Source organism: Salvelinus fontinalis, chromosome 16 (assembly GCF_029448725.1).
Source record: "Salvelinus fontinalis isolate EN_2023a chromosome 16, ASM2944872v1, whole genome shotgun sequence".
Lineage (NCBI taxonomy): Eukaryota > Metazoa > Chordata > Actinopteri > Salmoniformes > Salmonidae > Salvelinus > Salvelinus fontinalis.
In genome coordinates, this window is record NC_074680.1 from 16,066,118 (window position 1) to 16,082,834 (window position 16,717).

Sequence of the window (16,717 nt, forward strand, 5' to 3'; positions counted from 1 at the left end):
GCAAAGTATATTCCCATTGTTTGTAGGTAATGTAATGCAATGCAATGCAGTGTTTCAATTATCACATCATCCCTTAAGTGTGTGTGTGTGTGTGTGTGTGTGTGTGTGTGTGTGTGTGTGTGTGTGTGTGTGTGTGTGTGTGTGTGTGTGTGTGTGTGTGTGTGTGTGTGTGTGTGTGTGTGTGTGTGTGTGTGTGTGTGTGTGTGTGTGTGTGTTCGTAATCCCAGCCCCAGCCTCTATTGCAAAATAGCATGCACTTGATCGGTTATTTGATTTGCCTCGTGGCAAGTATCCAGAAGGAGCCAGGATACCATCACTGGAGGCGCCGAATGCAGTAAGCTCCATTAACACAGAAGCAAGGCGCCCACGAGGGGAAAAAGGATTAGCACCCACACGTTGGCCCAGCATGATGCTATCTGCAGTGATTTCACTCATACCGATAACTTCGCATATCGATTTTGGCCATCTTGCTGCCTATCGAAATCTCATTGCTACGTTCAACAACTTTTTACTGTTCTGTGGCACTCAGCGAAATCATATCTGAGCATTAAATCGCTTATCAAACACATGTGACTTAGGAAAATGTTTTGCAGTATGTGTTTGGCATGTTCATTCATGACGGGAGCAGTTCTTTTTTATAATGCCTTTATTTAGAATATTTACAATGGATTTATAAAAATATATAATTAAAGCTTTTGCAGTTATTTTACATTTACAATTCATCACTTTGTTCACATCGTTGAGTTTGTATGCAGAAACCAGATTTGAAACCAATCAAGAAAATATAATGTTTTGCGTATACAGGATATAGTTCAATTGTCAATGCGACCCCTTATTTAGACTATAGCAAAATGAAAAATCAATGACAGACATTATTCCATTTAAATCCTGTATTTTACAGAAATATACATGAAGTAGGTTATTTCAATGAAAATATGACAAAACCACCAACCGCCACCTCCACCACACGAGGACATTAGTCCTCATACGTTTACATTCGTAAAGCCACATATCGACTGTAGGTCATCTATGGTTGGCTACATTTGTATGCATATGCGTCAGGCTATAAGGGCCCATTCAATATTTAACACTTTGGCAAACAAATCATAAATAGTGCTTCCACTTACTGTTTGAATTCTTGAAATGCATTCAATTAGGTAAGGCAGGGTCTGCAGCTCGTTACATAGGCCAATTGTAAGTTCTGAGTCCTCGGTTTGCGGCACGAGCTCCCTGGCTTAAGAGGATGAGGTAGGGAGATTGAGTCCGTGTACACTGCTCAACGCTTCGTGCTGCTGCTGCTTGCTTAGTGGACTGGTGGGCTTTCTGTCTCCTGTAGAACATAAACAGGAGACGTTTGCATAGCACACAAGCAATTACTCTTTACTTCAGCAAAACTCAGAAAGAATGGCAATATTTATTAAAAAACGAAATAGTTTTCTCTTAGGCCTATATCCTACATAACTGAAAGTAAGACTACACCATGCATGCAACTTTAAATACAAAATAGGTTATAAATAAGAATTATAATAATAATATTAATAATAGTCAATGTTAGGCTATAAGGCTATTCATTTGACACCATATTTTAATTATCCATACATTATTTGACGCAATAATTTTTTTCCTTTTTTAACCTTCACATGACATTTACATTTTAGGCCTCCACTTTTCATTTATATACTGACAACATTTATCGCAAGCTGCAATATAACGTTCAAATTCCGTCTTCTCGGGTTCACACCTCAATCATTTGAATTTATCCATGCATAGGCATCCTTTTCGTCAACGTCATATCATCTGTAAATGTAGGCTAATAACAAACTTTATAGAACACTTTGTTTAACTTCATAAATTAATTAGAAATTAAAATATCAATATAAAAAGGATAAGGAAACGTTTTAATCGAAGCATAACTAAAATACCTGTATAAGGGCCGAGATCATTCAACCGAGATCACTTATTTCAAGGACATATTTAGGCCTATCTCAGCCTAAAATATTTCGTATTTATCGATATGTATTCACTATACGTCCGCGCCATTAATGCAATTGTAGCTACATCAATATTTTAGGTTGCTACAATTTCGAGACCCAAATGTTGTCCTACATTGCTTTTACACTAATACCCTAGATTTGGGTCTCCCAGTATTCGTACTCCATGATACATATTGAGAGGCTTGACAGTAACATCATTTAATTTCCACAATTAGACAACTGCTGCTAGATTAATCGTGGCCTAATAAGCGTGTGTGTGTGTATGTGTGTGTGTGTGTGTGTGTGTGGGGGGGGGGGGGGTGAATAGGCTATATAAAGAAAATAAAAATAAGAAAATATTAACTTAATTTGTATTTTACACTCTGTTATTGAATTTAAAATAACAATTCATTGTTCCGTAGACTAAGGAAAAATTAAGGGAAACGAGTCAGCTGCCAGTGATCAAATTACGCTACAACTACGTTATCGCAGTTGTGATCAGAACCGAACACTATCAAACAATATATCGCCTACCTTCTCGCGATGGATGTTTGAACGCCATTGAAGAGTGTATGTCTCCCGCGTGCATCGTCATGCCGCTGCTAGGGAGGGACAAACTCGAGTTCTGGGACTGCCAATGGTGTCCAGGGGTCACATAGCTACCTGGCCCACTATAAACGCCGTACTGGTTCGAAGATGAGTAGGCACAAGATGGGACATAACTGGATAATGTTGATGAAGGCTGCAACAAAAAATTCAAACAAACGCAGAAAATGTCAGATTTAGGTTTCCCAGAACGAAACATTGTCACATCTATGTAGGCCTATAGTGTGTAGTGTGTAGGCCTATATATCCATTCAACCCAAATTATATGAATCTGCTTTGAAAAATGCTGGAGGAAACGTTACAATTTTGGGGGGGAAATTGAAACAACCTGAGAATAACAATATTTTATTAAACAGACTAATTCCTTTCAATACACACTATATTACACTTCGAGCCCAGTCTCTCTGTAGATACAGGACGCAGCTAGTCTTCTGCATTCATAGGAGTCCTTGTTGTTTTTACCTGTGCATATTTTATGTCCGCATCAATGGCTGATTTGTCAATTCCGTTGACTGCATGAGCAGAGGGAAACGTCGCTCTGTTGACATTACTCCAGTCCTCCATTTTCGGTGGATATCCCTCTGCTCCAGCAATAGCTGATTAGGAAACAGCAAATTGCACTTTTTATGTCGGATCAAAATGTCTCTGATCTATTGTTGATCAGATAGGCCTTTTCATCACCAGGCCTATCGAATGATCCAATATAAACACAGTAGCCTAGCCTTAGTGACTCTAAAATATTAAACGGGACCTAAATTACATGTTCTACTTAATATTGTACGTTATATCGCCTATATTTCTTAAAATGCTATCAAAACAATATGTTTTAAAGAGAAGAATAGTTTGCCAAATTGTGCGAATCCAAGCAAGGCCTGTTGTTTTTGTTTCTGAATCCAGAACTTTATATAGAGCTGGTCAGGAATCTCTAGGGAATGGGATAAATGCAACAAAGCTATCACACGTTCATATCAAGCAGAAATTGTCAATGTCACATAAAATGATATATTATTATATCACGTCGTTCTAAAAAATGTGTCACAACTATGCCCTTTCAAAATTGGCTACATGCTAGGCTATTTGCTAACTTAATTCGTTTATTTGATGGCAGAACTGCAGCCCTGGCATGGCTAACAATCCATCTGGGGCCTCGAGGCAACACATCACTAAAAACATGACGAGTAGGACCTTCTATTGACTTTAGGTCCCTCAGGGAACGAGGAGGCTTTAATAAGTATCCTAGCCCAAGCAAGGTGTTTGCCTACAGGCACGAGTGAGTAGACCTACAGCGTAAGTTGTTTTCCTTGTGAGCCACCAAACCAAGGCCTACAAAGATTTATAGGGCAAATTTCCTCCCTGATGAACTAACGTCAAAACAGGATGTATAAATCAATTCATCGTGGAATGAGTAATAAACTGAACAGCACGTCAAATAGCTCGAACCAGTGACCCCAAATGTACTTGGAAAGTTATTGGAAAATGGGTTATAACTGTGTGTACATGGTGCCATTCAGATCAGCACGCAATCATTTGTCTGGAAAATAAATTCAATATTACACACCTTGATGATCCATGAAGGCCCTGATACCCAGAATGTTGGTGACAGTGTGCGCTGATGGCCAGGCCCTTGATATGCTTACATGCCCGGCCGTCACGGGTACTCCGGGACCGCTGCCCATTTTGCCATTGGGTGACATGGCGTTGGGGTATGAATAGGGGTATATGTGGTTGTAGGAGAGGCCGGCCTGTGTGGGGGCTTGCTTGCTGCTCTCATACTGGTTCGGCTGGGAAAGATTTCCAATCTTGTTCCGTAAAATCCGGCTGATGGAGCTTACTGAGGGCACGTTGTATTTGTCACAAACTCCGTCTGCGAGAAGCCTGTCCCGGATCTCCCAGGCAAAGATTCCCGGGTCACCTAGTTTGTAATCCCTTATGTTCTTCACCACATTCGGTGTAGTAACCCGTGGTTTGCTCCCCCCGATGGCACCGGGTAAAATGGAACCCGTTTCATTGTATCGTGCTAGTATCTTGCTCACACAGCCATGAGAGACACGAAGTTGCCTACTGATATCGCAGGGTCTGATTCCGAGCTGGGCCAACTCCACTATCCGTAGTCGTATGGCGTTGGGCAGCGGTCGCCCATTGACGAATACACCACCCAACTGATTCACCTCGCCATAGGTTTGCTCTGCAGGGAATGAAGATACATGGACATATTCAACTATCACGAAAAGCAGACAAAACTATTTTCATGCTCTCCATGCTTACAGTAAATTTAACCATGGACAATGCGTGCTAATGCAAGTTGTTATTATTATTCACAGCAGGAAGATATATTTAACTTACCTTATATTTAACTTACCTTGGATCTTAGAGATACTTTTGACACTTTTTAAGTTTTATGTCAATTAATTTCATGACCTTTACATTAACTATCCATTTCATCAACCATTGAATATGAACGCCCAGATTATGAATATTTTACATTGGCATATCTTTCCATTCGTTCTGGAAAGGGATGTGTCTGTCCACTTTACCTACACCCCGAAATCAACTTTATGGTTCTTTCTGGCGTTATGCAGGCGTGTTAAGCACGGTTATGCTTCCATAAGCTTTTTTTCACTGAAGCATGCAGATGTTAACGCAAGCTTACCCATTTGCCTGTGGTTCGAGATGCTTTGAAATAGTTGCCCCTCAATGGCTGAATGCGGTGGTTCTCCCTTCTGCACGAAGGAAGCAAAAAAATAAAGAACAAATGGGACTTCTAAAAAGTCTCCTCCCGATGTTCTTTCCAATCTTCTGTCACAGTGCTTTGAGAGAAACTACTCGGTACAATAGCACTGACGTGATCTTAATCCGATAAAGGCAAATTTGAGTTATACTGGAGGCTGAAGTTTGCTGGGATTCATTTGACGCGTCCCTCCACGTCAATTTTACCAGTTACGTTGGCGCTCTGGTATGATTTCATTGGCCGTCCTGACTGTGGAAAGGCTGTTACACACATGCACCATCCGGTTTGCTCAATTCAACCTCTGGGTGTTTTACATAGGGGGAAGTGTCTGAGGGAAAACGTTTATCCAACATGATGCATTGGTAGGCTAAATAGAAAAGATGGAGTGACTATTGTAAACCATGGAAGAGATTCTTTCAAATGAGGTGAGCTTGTGCTTTTGGATGGACTTCAAATAGGCACTTCCAATAATGTTAATTGTGTTTATAATAGTTTGTGAGTGACACTTGGCAATGTAGCATGCAGTGTAGCCTATATATTTTGATCAGGGCACCATTAGAATCGTATCCACCCCCCAAAAAAATTGTTCTGAAATAACATGTATCAGTTGGATACATTTCCTTCTTTCTCCAACAACCTCTTTAGGTCAAGATCAGAGATCACTTACACATATTCTGTTATAAACCTGTTATAGGTGTGTTATTGGTGTGGCTCGTGCGTAAAGTGCAATTGCAAAGAATATTGTAATGGGATAGAAATTATATATTTTTATGACTTTTGATTTACAAATACATTTACTTGTTTATTTTTTTAATTAAAACATCATGTTTCAGAATCGTTTAAATCAATTTTCTTACACAATCATTTGCCAACGCCATTTTGATTAGAATTATATATATTTTTTTAACCAAGCAAGTCAATTAAGCACAAATTCTTATTTTCAATTATGGCCTAGGAACAGGTTATCTGCCTTGTTCAGGGGCAGAACGACAGATTAGTATTTTTTACCTTGTCAGCTCAGGGAATCGATCTGGCATCCTTTCGGTTACTAGTCCAACGCTCTAACCACTAGGCTACCTGCCGCCTCAATGTATTTATATTGTAATGCCGATTATTAGGTTATTACAATTGTCTTTAATTACTAATATATTTTCCAGAATGCTTTACAATGCCACCATATGTTTACATGTGTTTGTTTTTTGGCATTGCGGGCACAAACTGACCGCCCGTGCGTCACACCTGGGAGCTGGGCTGAAGCCCATGATTTGATCCGCGAGCCATTAGACGCCAGAACGTGCAGACCATGGGCTAATAGAATAGTGTCACATAACGTTTCGATTACAACCCAGACCAAGGGACTCACTAACTGGTAAGACTTTTGTTTTTTTACACCTCCATCCTTAGCATCAAACATGCTATAGGACCCATGTAATCAATACCTTTGTGGCTTGTAATGCTCCCAGACTATAGGGTATTGACTGAATTCCAGAGGCTAACATTATCACAGCATGTTCTCTGTGTTTCCTGTGGAAGTTTAAAAAAGTATCGTTTATAAGCTTGAAAAATGTCAGTAGTAAAAGTTAACAGTCGACCCAACGGTAACAAGGTGCAGTGTCACTATCCCCTCTTTCTTGGCCAGTTCACTACAGGTCTTAAAGGGATCGAGACACATGGAAAACATCAGGTTGGGTCACCACAGCAACCTTGGATGGAGGCGAAGTAAGAGGAGAGGGCGATCGCTCATTATGGTACAGTTACGGTAAAAGTACAGTTCGTGTGATATTGATGCTCACTGCTCTCCAGGTTGTCTGCTAGAAATAGGAAATCAAACATAATGCATACAATGCAAAAATAGAATGTTTCTCAATGAAATTAGCATCATTTATTGACTATCTTGATGAAGTGATAGGCGACAGAACTACATTAGGTCGATCTATCTGTTTTGTTTAGCTTATTGACAGGCTTTTGCTTTGATTCTGTGGAATTCTGTTAAAAAAGTATTTTATGAATACATAGGACTGCCCAACAGAAACTCATCCCTCATCTGGAAAGAATAGGAATTACACCTCGGGTGCAGTCATCTAGTTTTAACAGATTCCAACATACTGCCACAACTGTGCAGATTATTTGGCTAAGAGGACCACTGGAACACAAACATGTCGTGATGTGTCAGGTATAAATGCATGTTTCAAATATATTTTTCAGATTTTTTTTTGACAAGAACGACAACGTAAAATAGTTTAAGTTTAAATACGAGCTGTATTCGAATTTATTGCGAGTAAATTTTTACTTTGGAGGCACGGTAAAACTGGTAGGCCTATCTGGTATAGAGCTGATTCAGCCGCTTACTAAATCTACAGGGCAAATTACAAATCAATGGGTCGACTTTCATCAATAACCAAATGACAAAGTATATTTATTTTCATTCGAGTTTTGCATTGTTACTTTATGAAGGCATGTCTGAGAAGATACTCGTTTAAACGTCTGCACTTTGACGCTGAAAATATGAAGAAAAAAATAATAATTAACAGGCAATATTATATAATTTCAACAAGCTAATTAAACTTTTATCCATAGCTTTTAAAATTAATTAATAATTATTTATTACTATTAGCACCGTTCGATATTTGGTCAAGTAGGTTTACATACAATTTGTTTTATTAATCTTCCTTTTTTTCTGGAAAATTCAAAAACAATGCAACATGTATAGTGTGATTATAAGCAATAGGCTACATGGAAGTTTAGTAACATATGATTTACATTTGATTATTTCTGTAGCCTGTAACTAGTTGAACATTTTCGAGTTTGTGCTTTCGTCAATCAAAGGCCAATTACGTATAATATTTTAATTATCTCTGTAGAGAAAGGTATATGCAAAAATAATCTTTAAAATTGTTGCATATTTGCGTACTAGATAAATAAGCACCAATGATCAATTGAAAAGGATAATTATTACTTTTATAAAGGGACTGGGGAGTAATATTTTTTAGGCTGTACGATTGTATCGGTAAAATGTAGTGACAGATACACTGTATACGCCTATGCTCGCAAACCTATTACACAATAGTTGTAACACTTTCAATATTGCATTATGTACATAAAGGCTCTCAAAATTGACTGAAGTCTTTCTAGGTCTATGGAGTCTTTTTTTGTGCATTTTCCTGATAAAAAGTGCCTAAATACATGTTTGGGAGAAGAATGACCTCCTGCTGGTAAAGAGGAAGGTCAGGTTCAACTGTGGCGCTGCAAATGTCACGTGACAAAACAGTTATGAAGTTCCCTAAATGCCCGTTGTGAATCGATGAACATTTGCATGAATTAAATGTAGTTTTTGTAACGGTTAAAAGCTATTCTCACTTTCTAACAGACTTGAAATAGAATATATTTTAGATAATGAATCAGCCCAAAACATCTCTTGTCTCTCATGTTTGATTTCCAGGAGTTAGATGTGTCTCAGTTCAATTTGTATGCATCATTTCAATCATTAATGACTGGCATCACGCCAACAAAAATATGAACTGACACCAAAAAGTTATGCTTTTCCATTACTAGTTTGATCGAATAGTTTCTCAAAAGTTGGTGTTTCTGTATGGGCTATATCCTCGTCTCGAGCGTCTCGAGCGCCTCAAACCAGCACATTCTCCAGTTGTGGTAGCGGCTGGAGAAAGGCCAGCGTGCGCGCGGACCTGGGTCCCAACAGGTGTCCACCTCTCGTCTCATGTCACCTCTGTGGTTACAACCCATGACGCAGGAGGCTGGTACGCGCTTACTTTAGTTTGGCACACGCATCACCACCGCACCACTGGATGTGTTGCAAGGAAGCTGTCGTTTTCGGCAAACTGGCGGTTTCGTCACTGTACATGTAGGGCCTATGGGTAGTGTTCTCAATGCCTTACGCATTAAACGCCGTGCACACATCAGGCTTATAAGTATGTTTAGCTGAAGCGGAGACCTTTGTAACCTTAGTTGCGTCTTCTGAACACTGCAGGCTAATTATATTCCACACGCTAATGTAGGTATTCACCATCGTCTTAAAGTACATCATATAGCCTTGTATTAGGCTTTAGGTCTTACGGTAGTCCGGTATTTAACTACTTAGGCCTATTCTCGCAGACAGACCATATTCTGCTCAATAGATAAGCCTATGCGTAATAAACGATAATGCATCGTTTTTTTACTGATCACTCCCCTCCACCGTTTACTACTAAAGAAAAACACATCGCCATGCACCAGCAATTCTGAATAAACCCGTCTTATTCCTCTATTTTATTTTATTTTTCGATTTTGCATGAAATTTCGATTTTGCAGCTCGCCAACTTACATTTGTTTAAGTTGCATTTTCGATTATATTTCGTTTAGAAATCTTTCCAAAATTTGCCTATTTCAACGATTGATCATCGAAATAATATTTGGCCATTAAACGAAATCAACATTTTCTTGCTATGGTTTACTGTCAACACATGCCTCGTCTCCTCCATGAATTGATACATTGTTTTTAAATGTTTATTCATAGTTTTCAATGATAGAGAGGTGCAAACAAATCAGGGTGGATATCCGTCGCTTGTTTTAACTTGTATTTGAACACCGTTGAAGATTGCAGGTGCACAGACCCAGTCCTTCAGTATTGATTGATCTTGGTTTCAAGTGACGTTAAGGAATCCTCTCTTCAAGTCCGCATGATCTTATCCGTGAATGAAGGACTTCTTAGATGTTTAGTTTTCATATAGTGGAGGCTAGTTCATACGGTAATTAAATTACTTTTCTTTCAGTGAAATGACTGGCCCTTATTCCCAGTGGAATAGACGAAACATATGCAAATCGACTGTTTAATATTGAATTGCACTTACCCACAACTTCATTCACTATAGCGTATCGGGCATTTTTAGTTAGCAATATTACATATTAGCTCAATACCAATTTCTCCATTCCATGTTGCCTTTTTGAAATTGACATTTTATTTATTTATTTGTATGTATGTATGTATGTATGTATGTATGTATGTATGTATGTATGTATGTATGTATGTATGTATGTATGTATGTATGTATGTATGTATGTATGTATGTGTGTGTGTGTGTGTGTGTGTGTGTGTGTGTGTGTGTGTGTGTGTGTGTGTGTGTGTGTGTGTGTGTGTGTGTGTGTGTGTGTGTGTGTGTGTGTGTGTGTGTGTGTGATATTTATATCAATCATATTTTCATATAATAGGATGCTCGATTTAAATGAACTGTTAATAGCATGATACACATTTTGAACTTTTTCTTATAAATTACTAGCGGAAAAATCGTCCCCGTGCATTTGGCCTTCAGACGTTGAAAAGGCAGATGTATACGATTTACAGTATTGTCTATTAGTTAAGCTTTCAAACGGCCTTTTTCTACTTGATGGGCCATGGTGTTTTATTGAAGACCCGTTGTGCCTCCGGTTTTGATTTAGTGTTTGTGAGTTTTGTGATCTCATACCTCAGTATGGAAAGTGTTAGACAGGGTCCACACTGAGTGCATCCAGCACACTCGGATCGACATGGGCCAGAGAGTGTAAAACTGGGTGTACTAAAATTGAATTTGGATAAGCCCACAAGTATTCTGTTTGGAATCGGCCCTGAGAGCAAGGTATCCTGTGCAAGGATCACATGGGCCAGAGAGTGTAAAACTGGGTGTACTAAAATTGAATTTGGATAAGCCCACAAGTATTCTGTTTGGAATCGGCCCTGAGAGCAAGGTATCCTGTGCATGGATCACATTAGTAAATGATCTCTGTTGCCTATTGGTGCAGTTTAGAGACTCCTCCCATGCCTTTATCTCCTCGTTGGCTTGCATTTGTATGGAACCTATATGAACCTATATGGTTCATGAGTATGACTATATTCATAGATACACATAATAATCATACTCTTTTATTTCTATTAATTCCATCCTTTAAAAAAAAAAATCCATACAAATTAAGCCTGTGTTTATGATTGGGGACAAACCATGTCCTTCCCTTGTCAGGTTTTGAGTAAGCACAGTAATGCACAGTAGGCCCTCATCCTCTCACAGTGTTTGCCAGTACTCTTTTCCCCTCATATCTGATCCAGAGGTGATGTGTAGTTTCCCTTGTGCTGCTAACGCTGGTGGGTGCAGACCTATTAGAGGAGGGTTGGAAGGCAGGGAGCAACACAGGGATTTTATGGCCCAGAGACCCACTCTAGGCTGCAGTGCACGCCTAATGAGAGTGTGCAGTGCCATGTGAGACATGCCAGCTTTTATCAGGTTGGGTAATTGCTTGTGACCTTTCGAAACACGTCCCGTGTGCAGAGGGGAGTCTAATTGTTACATGGGGAGGGAGCCTTGTCTAGCCGTGTAGGAATATGCATCCCTTTTGATTTCTAGGCTGTATGTGCAGCAATCCAAAAACCCACTCGGGCAAATACATTAGATTTGTACAGTACTCCTCCATCTCAGAAACCAAGCTTTTATACACAGAAAAAAAACATTTTGTCCCCAAATAAATATTCTTCACAATGTAGCACAGCTGGGCCTGCAAGTGAACCCATTTAGATTTCATTTGTTAAATGTGTATTATCTGTACTGTGGAGTGTAAAAACAAGAATGAATGGCTGTGGACTAAAATGGCTCCACTTCATGTTGTATTTCCTTTACTGGAATTAATGGGCATTGTTGGCAGAGATGGCTGGTAAGTGCTGGAAATGTGTGTGTGTGTGTGTGTGTGTGTGTGTGTGTGTGTGTGTGTGTGTGTGTGTGTGTGTGTGTGTGTGTGTGTGTGTGTGTGTGTGTGTGTGTGTGTGTGTGTGTGTGTGTGTGTGTGTGTGTGTGTGTGTGTGTGTGTGTGTGTTTGTGAGTATGTGTCCTATGGCACCAATAAAAGACCAGCTATTTGTAACATGCACCGAATCCAACAGGTGTAGACCTTAGAGTGAAATTCTTACTTTACAAGCCCTTAGCCGACAACGCAGTTTTAAGAAAAATAACTGTTAAGAAAGTATTTACAAAAGAAAACTGAAGTAAAACAAAAAAAACATAACAAATTTAAATAAAACGTAAAAATAACAAATAATTAATGCGAAACAATAAAATAACAGTAGTGAGCCTATATACAGGTGTCAATGTGTGGGGGCACAGGTTAGTTGATGTAATGCTTCATTTTTTATATTCTATATTGTTGGCTGCACTTGAAATCCATAACATGCTTCATTGTTTATATTCTATAGTGTTGGCTGCACTTGAAATCCATGACAGTGTTGTTAAATATTCCCGGACAAATCTGGCTTTCATTAAACATGGAAATATATCAAGGAAAATATAAAATAGGTCTTTTTTTAATTTATTGTGCTGTGATCCAATAAAATGTCGTCAGAAAATATGAACAGGGTGATTGTTAACATTCCCAGTTTGATCTCTGTCTATTTAGACTTGTTTCCCCCCCCTCTCCCACCACCCTATACACTACTCTCACGTACCCATCAGCGAGGCATATCTGGTAAACAGAACAATAAAGCAGCTATTTTCATTACTCACAGGTAGTTGAGTCCCACAATGAATTCACTGCTTTAATAGATGAAGGCTTACTGTAATACACGCAAGGAGAGGCATATCTGGAGAGAATGGAACAGTGTCCTCTATAAAGATAAAAACACAGTAATCAGTGACCACAAATTCAATTTGTCCATATGGAAATATTATCTCAGAGGATCATAATGAGACACGCCTGTGTGTAACATCTGACGTAGGGGTAAACCAAGACAAAGATACATGATCCTCTCTCAAACCTCATCTAGCATGAAACTAATTAGCAATAACGGAATGCAATAACTGCAAAGACGTGTAAGGGATCACACAGATACAGTGTCTATGAATGCAATGGCTGAGGGATGATGGTCAGATTGTTGAATCAGGTAGTGTGTTTTTTTTTTAAACTAGTAATGTGAATGAAGATAATCATAATGTTTGCCCTTTTTCTGTTTCTTCTGATTATTAGATTACTACCTGGACAAAATGCATCCGAATACTACCTCTACTAGAACTGCCTCTACATACGAGATAGACAAGATGAGACCAGAGCATGGGCTATCAGAAGATGATGATGGCCTCCGAAATTATAAACTGATATTGTTCCATGGGTTTGTGTAGCAAAAGTACAGGAATTCATTAGAAACACTCAATATGAAGTGATAACATACTCATCTATTCCTTTAATATTATTTTGTCTTTGTGTGATTCTGTGATTAAATCTATTCTGTATTTGTGATGAAGTCTTCTAATAAATCTTTATTTGGCTACATCTGTGTATTGTTTATAAGGCATGTTACCCAGATATTAATCCTAATTGGATCAATGCAATTGTTTTAAATGGCTTGATAATGTTTGCATATGACGTTGGAGAGTCTTCTTAGGTATTTGTGTTGTAATGTTTCAACTACATGTTTTATAATCTGTGACGCCGTTGGCATTCCATTGTTGGTTTTTGGCAGTGTGGCATGGCCGGGTTTGAGTGGTGTTCTCTCGGTCTGCTATCAATTTACTGGAACACTTAAAACTCCAAAGAAGGCTTCTAACTCATGTTTGGTCTACTTGGATCTCGTCCCATGATATGGAACAATTCTGGATTACATACTGTAGATGTAGTATTGCATTGACTTATTTAATTTTTTCTTTATAAATACGTGACACCTTATATTATATTATAGACTGTTCTCTATGCTACAGCATGGCAAGTGTTTATTATCTATCTATCTATCCTGTTGCCGAGACACTTTATCCCTACCAATTTGTACATACAGTACATTCAGAAAGTATTCAAACCACTTGACTTTTTCGACATTTTGTTACGTTATAGCCTTACATGCTGACCAGACCGGACACGTCGCGTACGCGAGCGTCGCAAAATAAATTTAGAAATCCATGTTATTCAATTATTGCACCCACACTGCTCATGCGCCAACGAGCGTCTGCATTGCCAAGGGTTAAAATAGAACTCCTTTCTATTTCTGACGCAGATCGCGCTGAAAGTCCTGCCTCTCCCATCTCCTCATTGGTTTATAGAAGCAGGTACCCACGTGGGGGATTGAAAGACGAACTGTGTTGTCGGTTGTTGTGGTAATACTATGAAAGTTTAGATGCCAATCACCATATAAGTTCAAAGATGAAAAAGCCTGGAAGGAGGAGAGATGACTAGAAACGATTCGGTTGGCCGTTTTATGTGTGGATTAATTGGCGAAGTAGAGGAGCTTGTGCATTTCAGGTAAAATAACAACTCAATGTTTATATCCCAGGACAAATTAGCTAGCAACAGCAAGCTAGCTGAATATGACAAATTAGCTAGCAAGTGCAAGCTAACTAGCTAAATTGCCATAAACGTTTAATGCTTTTCGACCTGTCCCCAAATTAATGTCATTGGTTCAGAGTTTGTTTTGATTTTTTAACCTGTGTGACGTGATCGCGTTTGGTGTAGGGGGACAAAATAAATGTATGCACGATGGCGCACGTGCGCAGCCGGTTTGGGTTCCGTGTTAGTCTAAAATGGATTAAATCGTTTTTCCCCCTCATCAATCTACACAACATACCCCACAATGACAAAGCACAAACAGGTTATTAGAAATATCACTTTTACATACAGTACCAGTCAAAAGTTTGGACACACTTACTCATTCAAGTTCTTCTTTATTTTTTACATTGCAGATAAATAGTGAAGACATCAAAACTATGACATAACACATATGGAATCCTGTAGTAACCAAAAAAGTGTTAAACAAATTAGATTCTTCAAAGTAGCAACCCTTTGCCTTGATGACAGCTTTGCACACTCGTGGCATTCTCTCAACCAGCTTCATGAGGTCGTCACCTGGAATGCATTTCAATTAACAGTGTGCCTTGTTAAAAATGTATTTGTGTAATTTCTTTCCTTCTTAATGCGTTTCAGCCAATCAGTTGTGTTGTGACAAGGTAAGGGTGGCATACAGAAGACAGCCCTATTTGGTAAAAGACCAAGTACATATTATGGTAAGAACAGCTCAAATAAGCAAAGAGAAATGACAGTCCATCATTACTTTAAGACGTGAAGGTCAGTCAATCTGGAAAATCATGTAGAAAACAGTAAAATAAAGAAAAACCCTGAAATGAGTGGGTGTGTCCGAACTTTTGGGGAGTGTCGCTGCGCAGCTATTTTCAGGTCTCTCCAGAGATGTTTGATCGAGTTCAAGCCCAGGCTCGGGCTGGGCCACTCGAGAATATTCAAAGACTTTCCCCAAAGCCACTGTGTGCCTAGGGTCATTGTCCTGTTGGAAGGTGAACTTTCACCCAAGTCTGAGCGATCTGGAGCAGGTCTTCATCAAGGATCTCTCTGTACTTGGCTCCGTTCATCTGCCACCACCATGCTTCACCGTCTGCCACCACCATGCTTCACCAACCAGGTTTCCTCCAGACGTGATGCTTGGCATTCAGGCCAAAGAGTTCAACCTTGGTTTCATTAGACCAGAGAATCTTGTAGAGTCTGGCCAATCTACCATAATGGCCTGATTGGTGGAGTGCTGCAGAGATGGTTGTCCTTCTGGAAGGTTCTCCCATCTCCACAGAGGAACTCTGGAGCTCTGTCAGAGTGACCATCGGGTTCTTGGTCATCTCCCTGATCAAGGCCCTTCTCCCCGGATTGCTTAGTTTGGCCAGGCGGCCAGCTCTAGGAAGAGTCTTGGTGGTTCCAAACTTCTTCCATTTAAGAATGATGGAGGCCATTGTGTTCTTGGGGACCTTCAATGTTGCAGAAATTTTTTGGTACCCTTCCCCAGATCTGTGCCTCGACACCATCCTGTCTCGGAGCTCTACAGAGAATTCCTTTGACCTCATGCGTTGGTTTTTGCTCTGACATGCACTGTCAACTGTGGGACCTTATATAGACAGGTGAGTGCCTTTCTAAATCATGTCCAATCAATAGATTTTACCACAGGGGGACTCCAATCAAGTTGTAGAAACATCTGAAGGATGATCAATAGAAACAGGATGCACCTGAGCTCAATTTCGAGTCTCATAGCAAAGGGTCCGAATACTCATGTAAAGAAGCTATTTCCAATTTTTATTTTTATTACATTTGCAAACATTTCTACAAACCTGTTTTCGCTTGTCAGTATGGGGCATTGTGTGATTGATGAGGAAAAAAACATTTAATCAATTTAAGAATAAGGCTGTAACGCAACAAAATGTGTAAAAGGGAAGAGGTTTGATAACTTTACGAATGCACTGTATCTACGTAAATTACCTCATACCCCTGCACATCGACTCTGTACTTGTAAGTACCCTGTGTATATAGCCAAGTTATCATTACTCATTATGTACTTTTTTCCCTCTGCATTGTGGGTAAGTTTCTCTACACCTTTTCTACATCTTTTCGTTATGAAGCATCTTTTCGTTTTGTGATTTGTACT

The 16,717-nt window shown here is 39.3% G+C and overlaps 1 protein-coding gene and 1 long non-coding RNA gene across 2 annotated transcripts; one reads left to right on the forward strand and one right to left on the reverse strand.

The window, feature by feature from the left end:
- Nucleotides 1–650: 650 nt before the first annotated feature.
- Nucleotides 651–7,760, reverse strand: LOC129812706 (paired box protein Pax-1-like). The gene is made up of 5 exons (XM_055864518.1): nt 5,230–7,760; nt 4,138–4,764; nt 3,042–3,175; nt 2,508–2,715; nt 651–1,330 (listed from the first exon to the last, which is right to left on the reverse strand). The coding sequence occupies exons 1-5, from the start codon at nt 5,231–5,233 to the stop codon at nt 1,236–1,238; spliced, it is 1,068 nt and encodes a 355-aa protein (XP_055720493.1). The 5' UTR covers nt 5,234–7,760; the 3' UTR covers nt 651–1,235.
- On the forward strand, nt 6,568–13,420 carry LOC129812707 (uncharacterized). Its single transcript, XR_008753050.1, has 3 exons — nt 6,568–6,676; nt 6,947–7,055; nt 13,282–13,420. It is a non-coding gene; the product is annotated as an uncharacterized LOC129812707 (long non-coding RNA).
- Nucleotides 13,421–16,717: the final 3,297 nt, after the last annotated feature.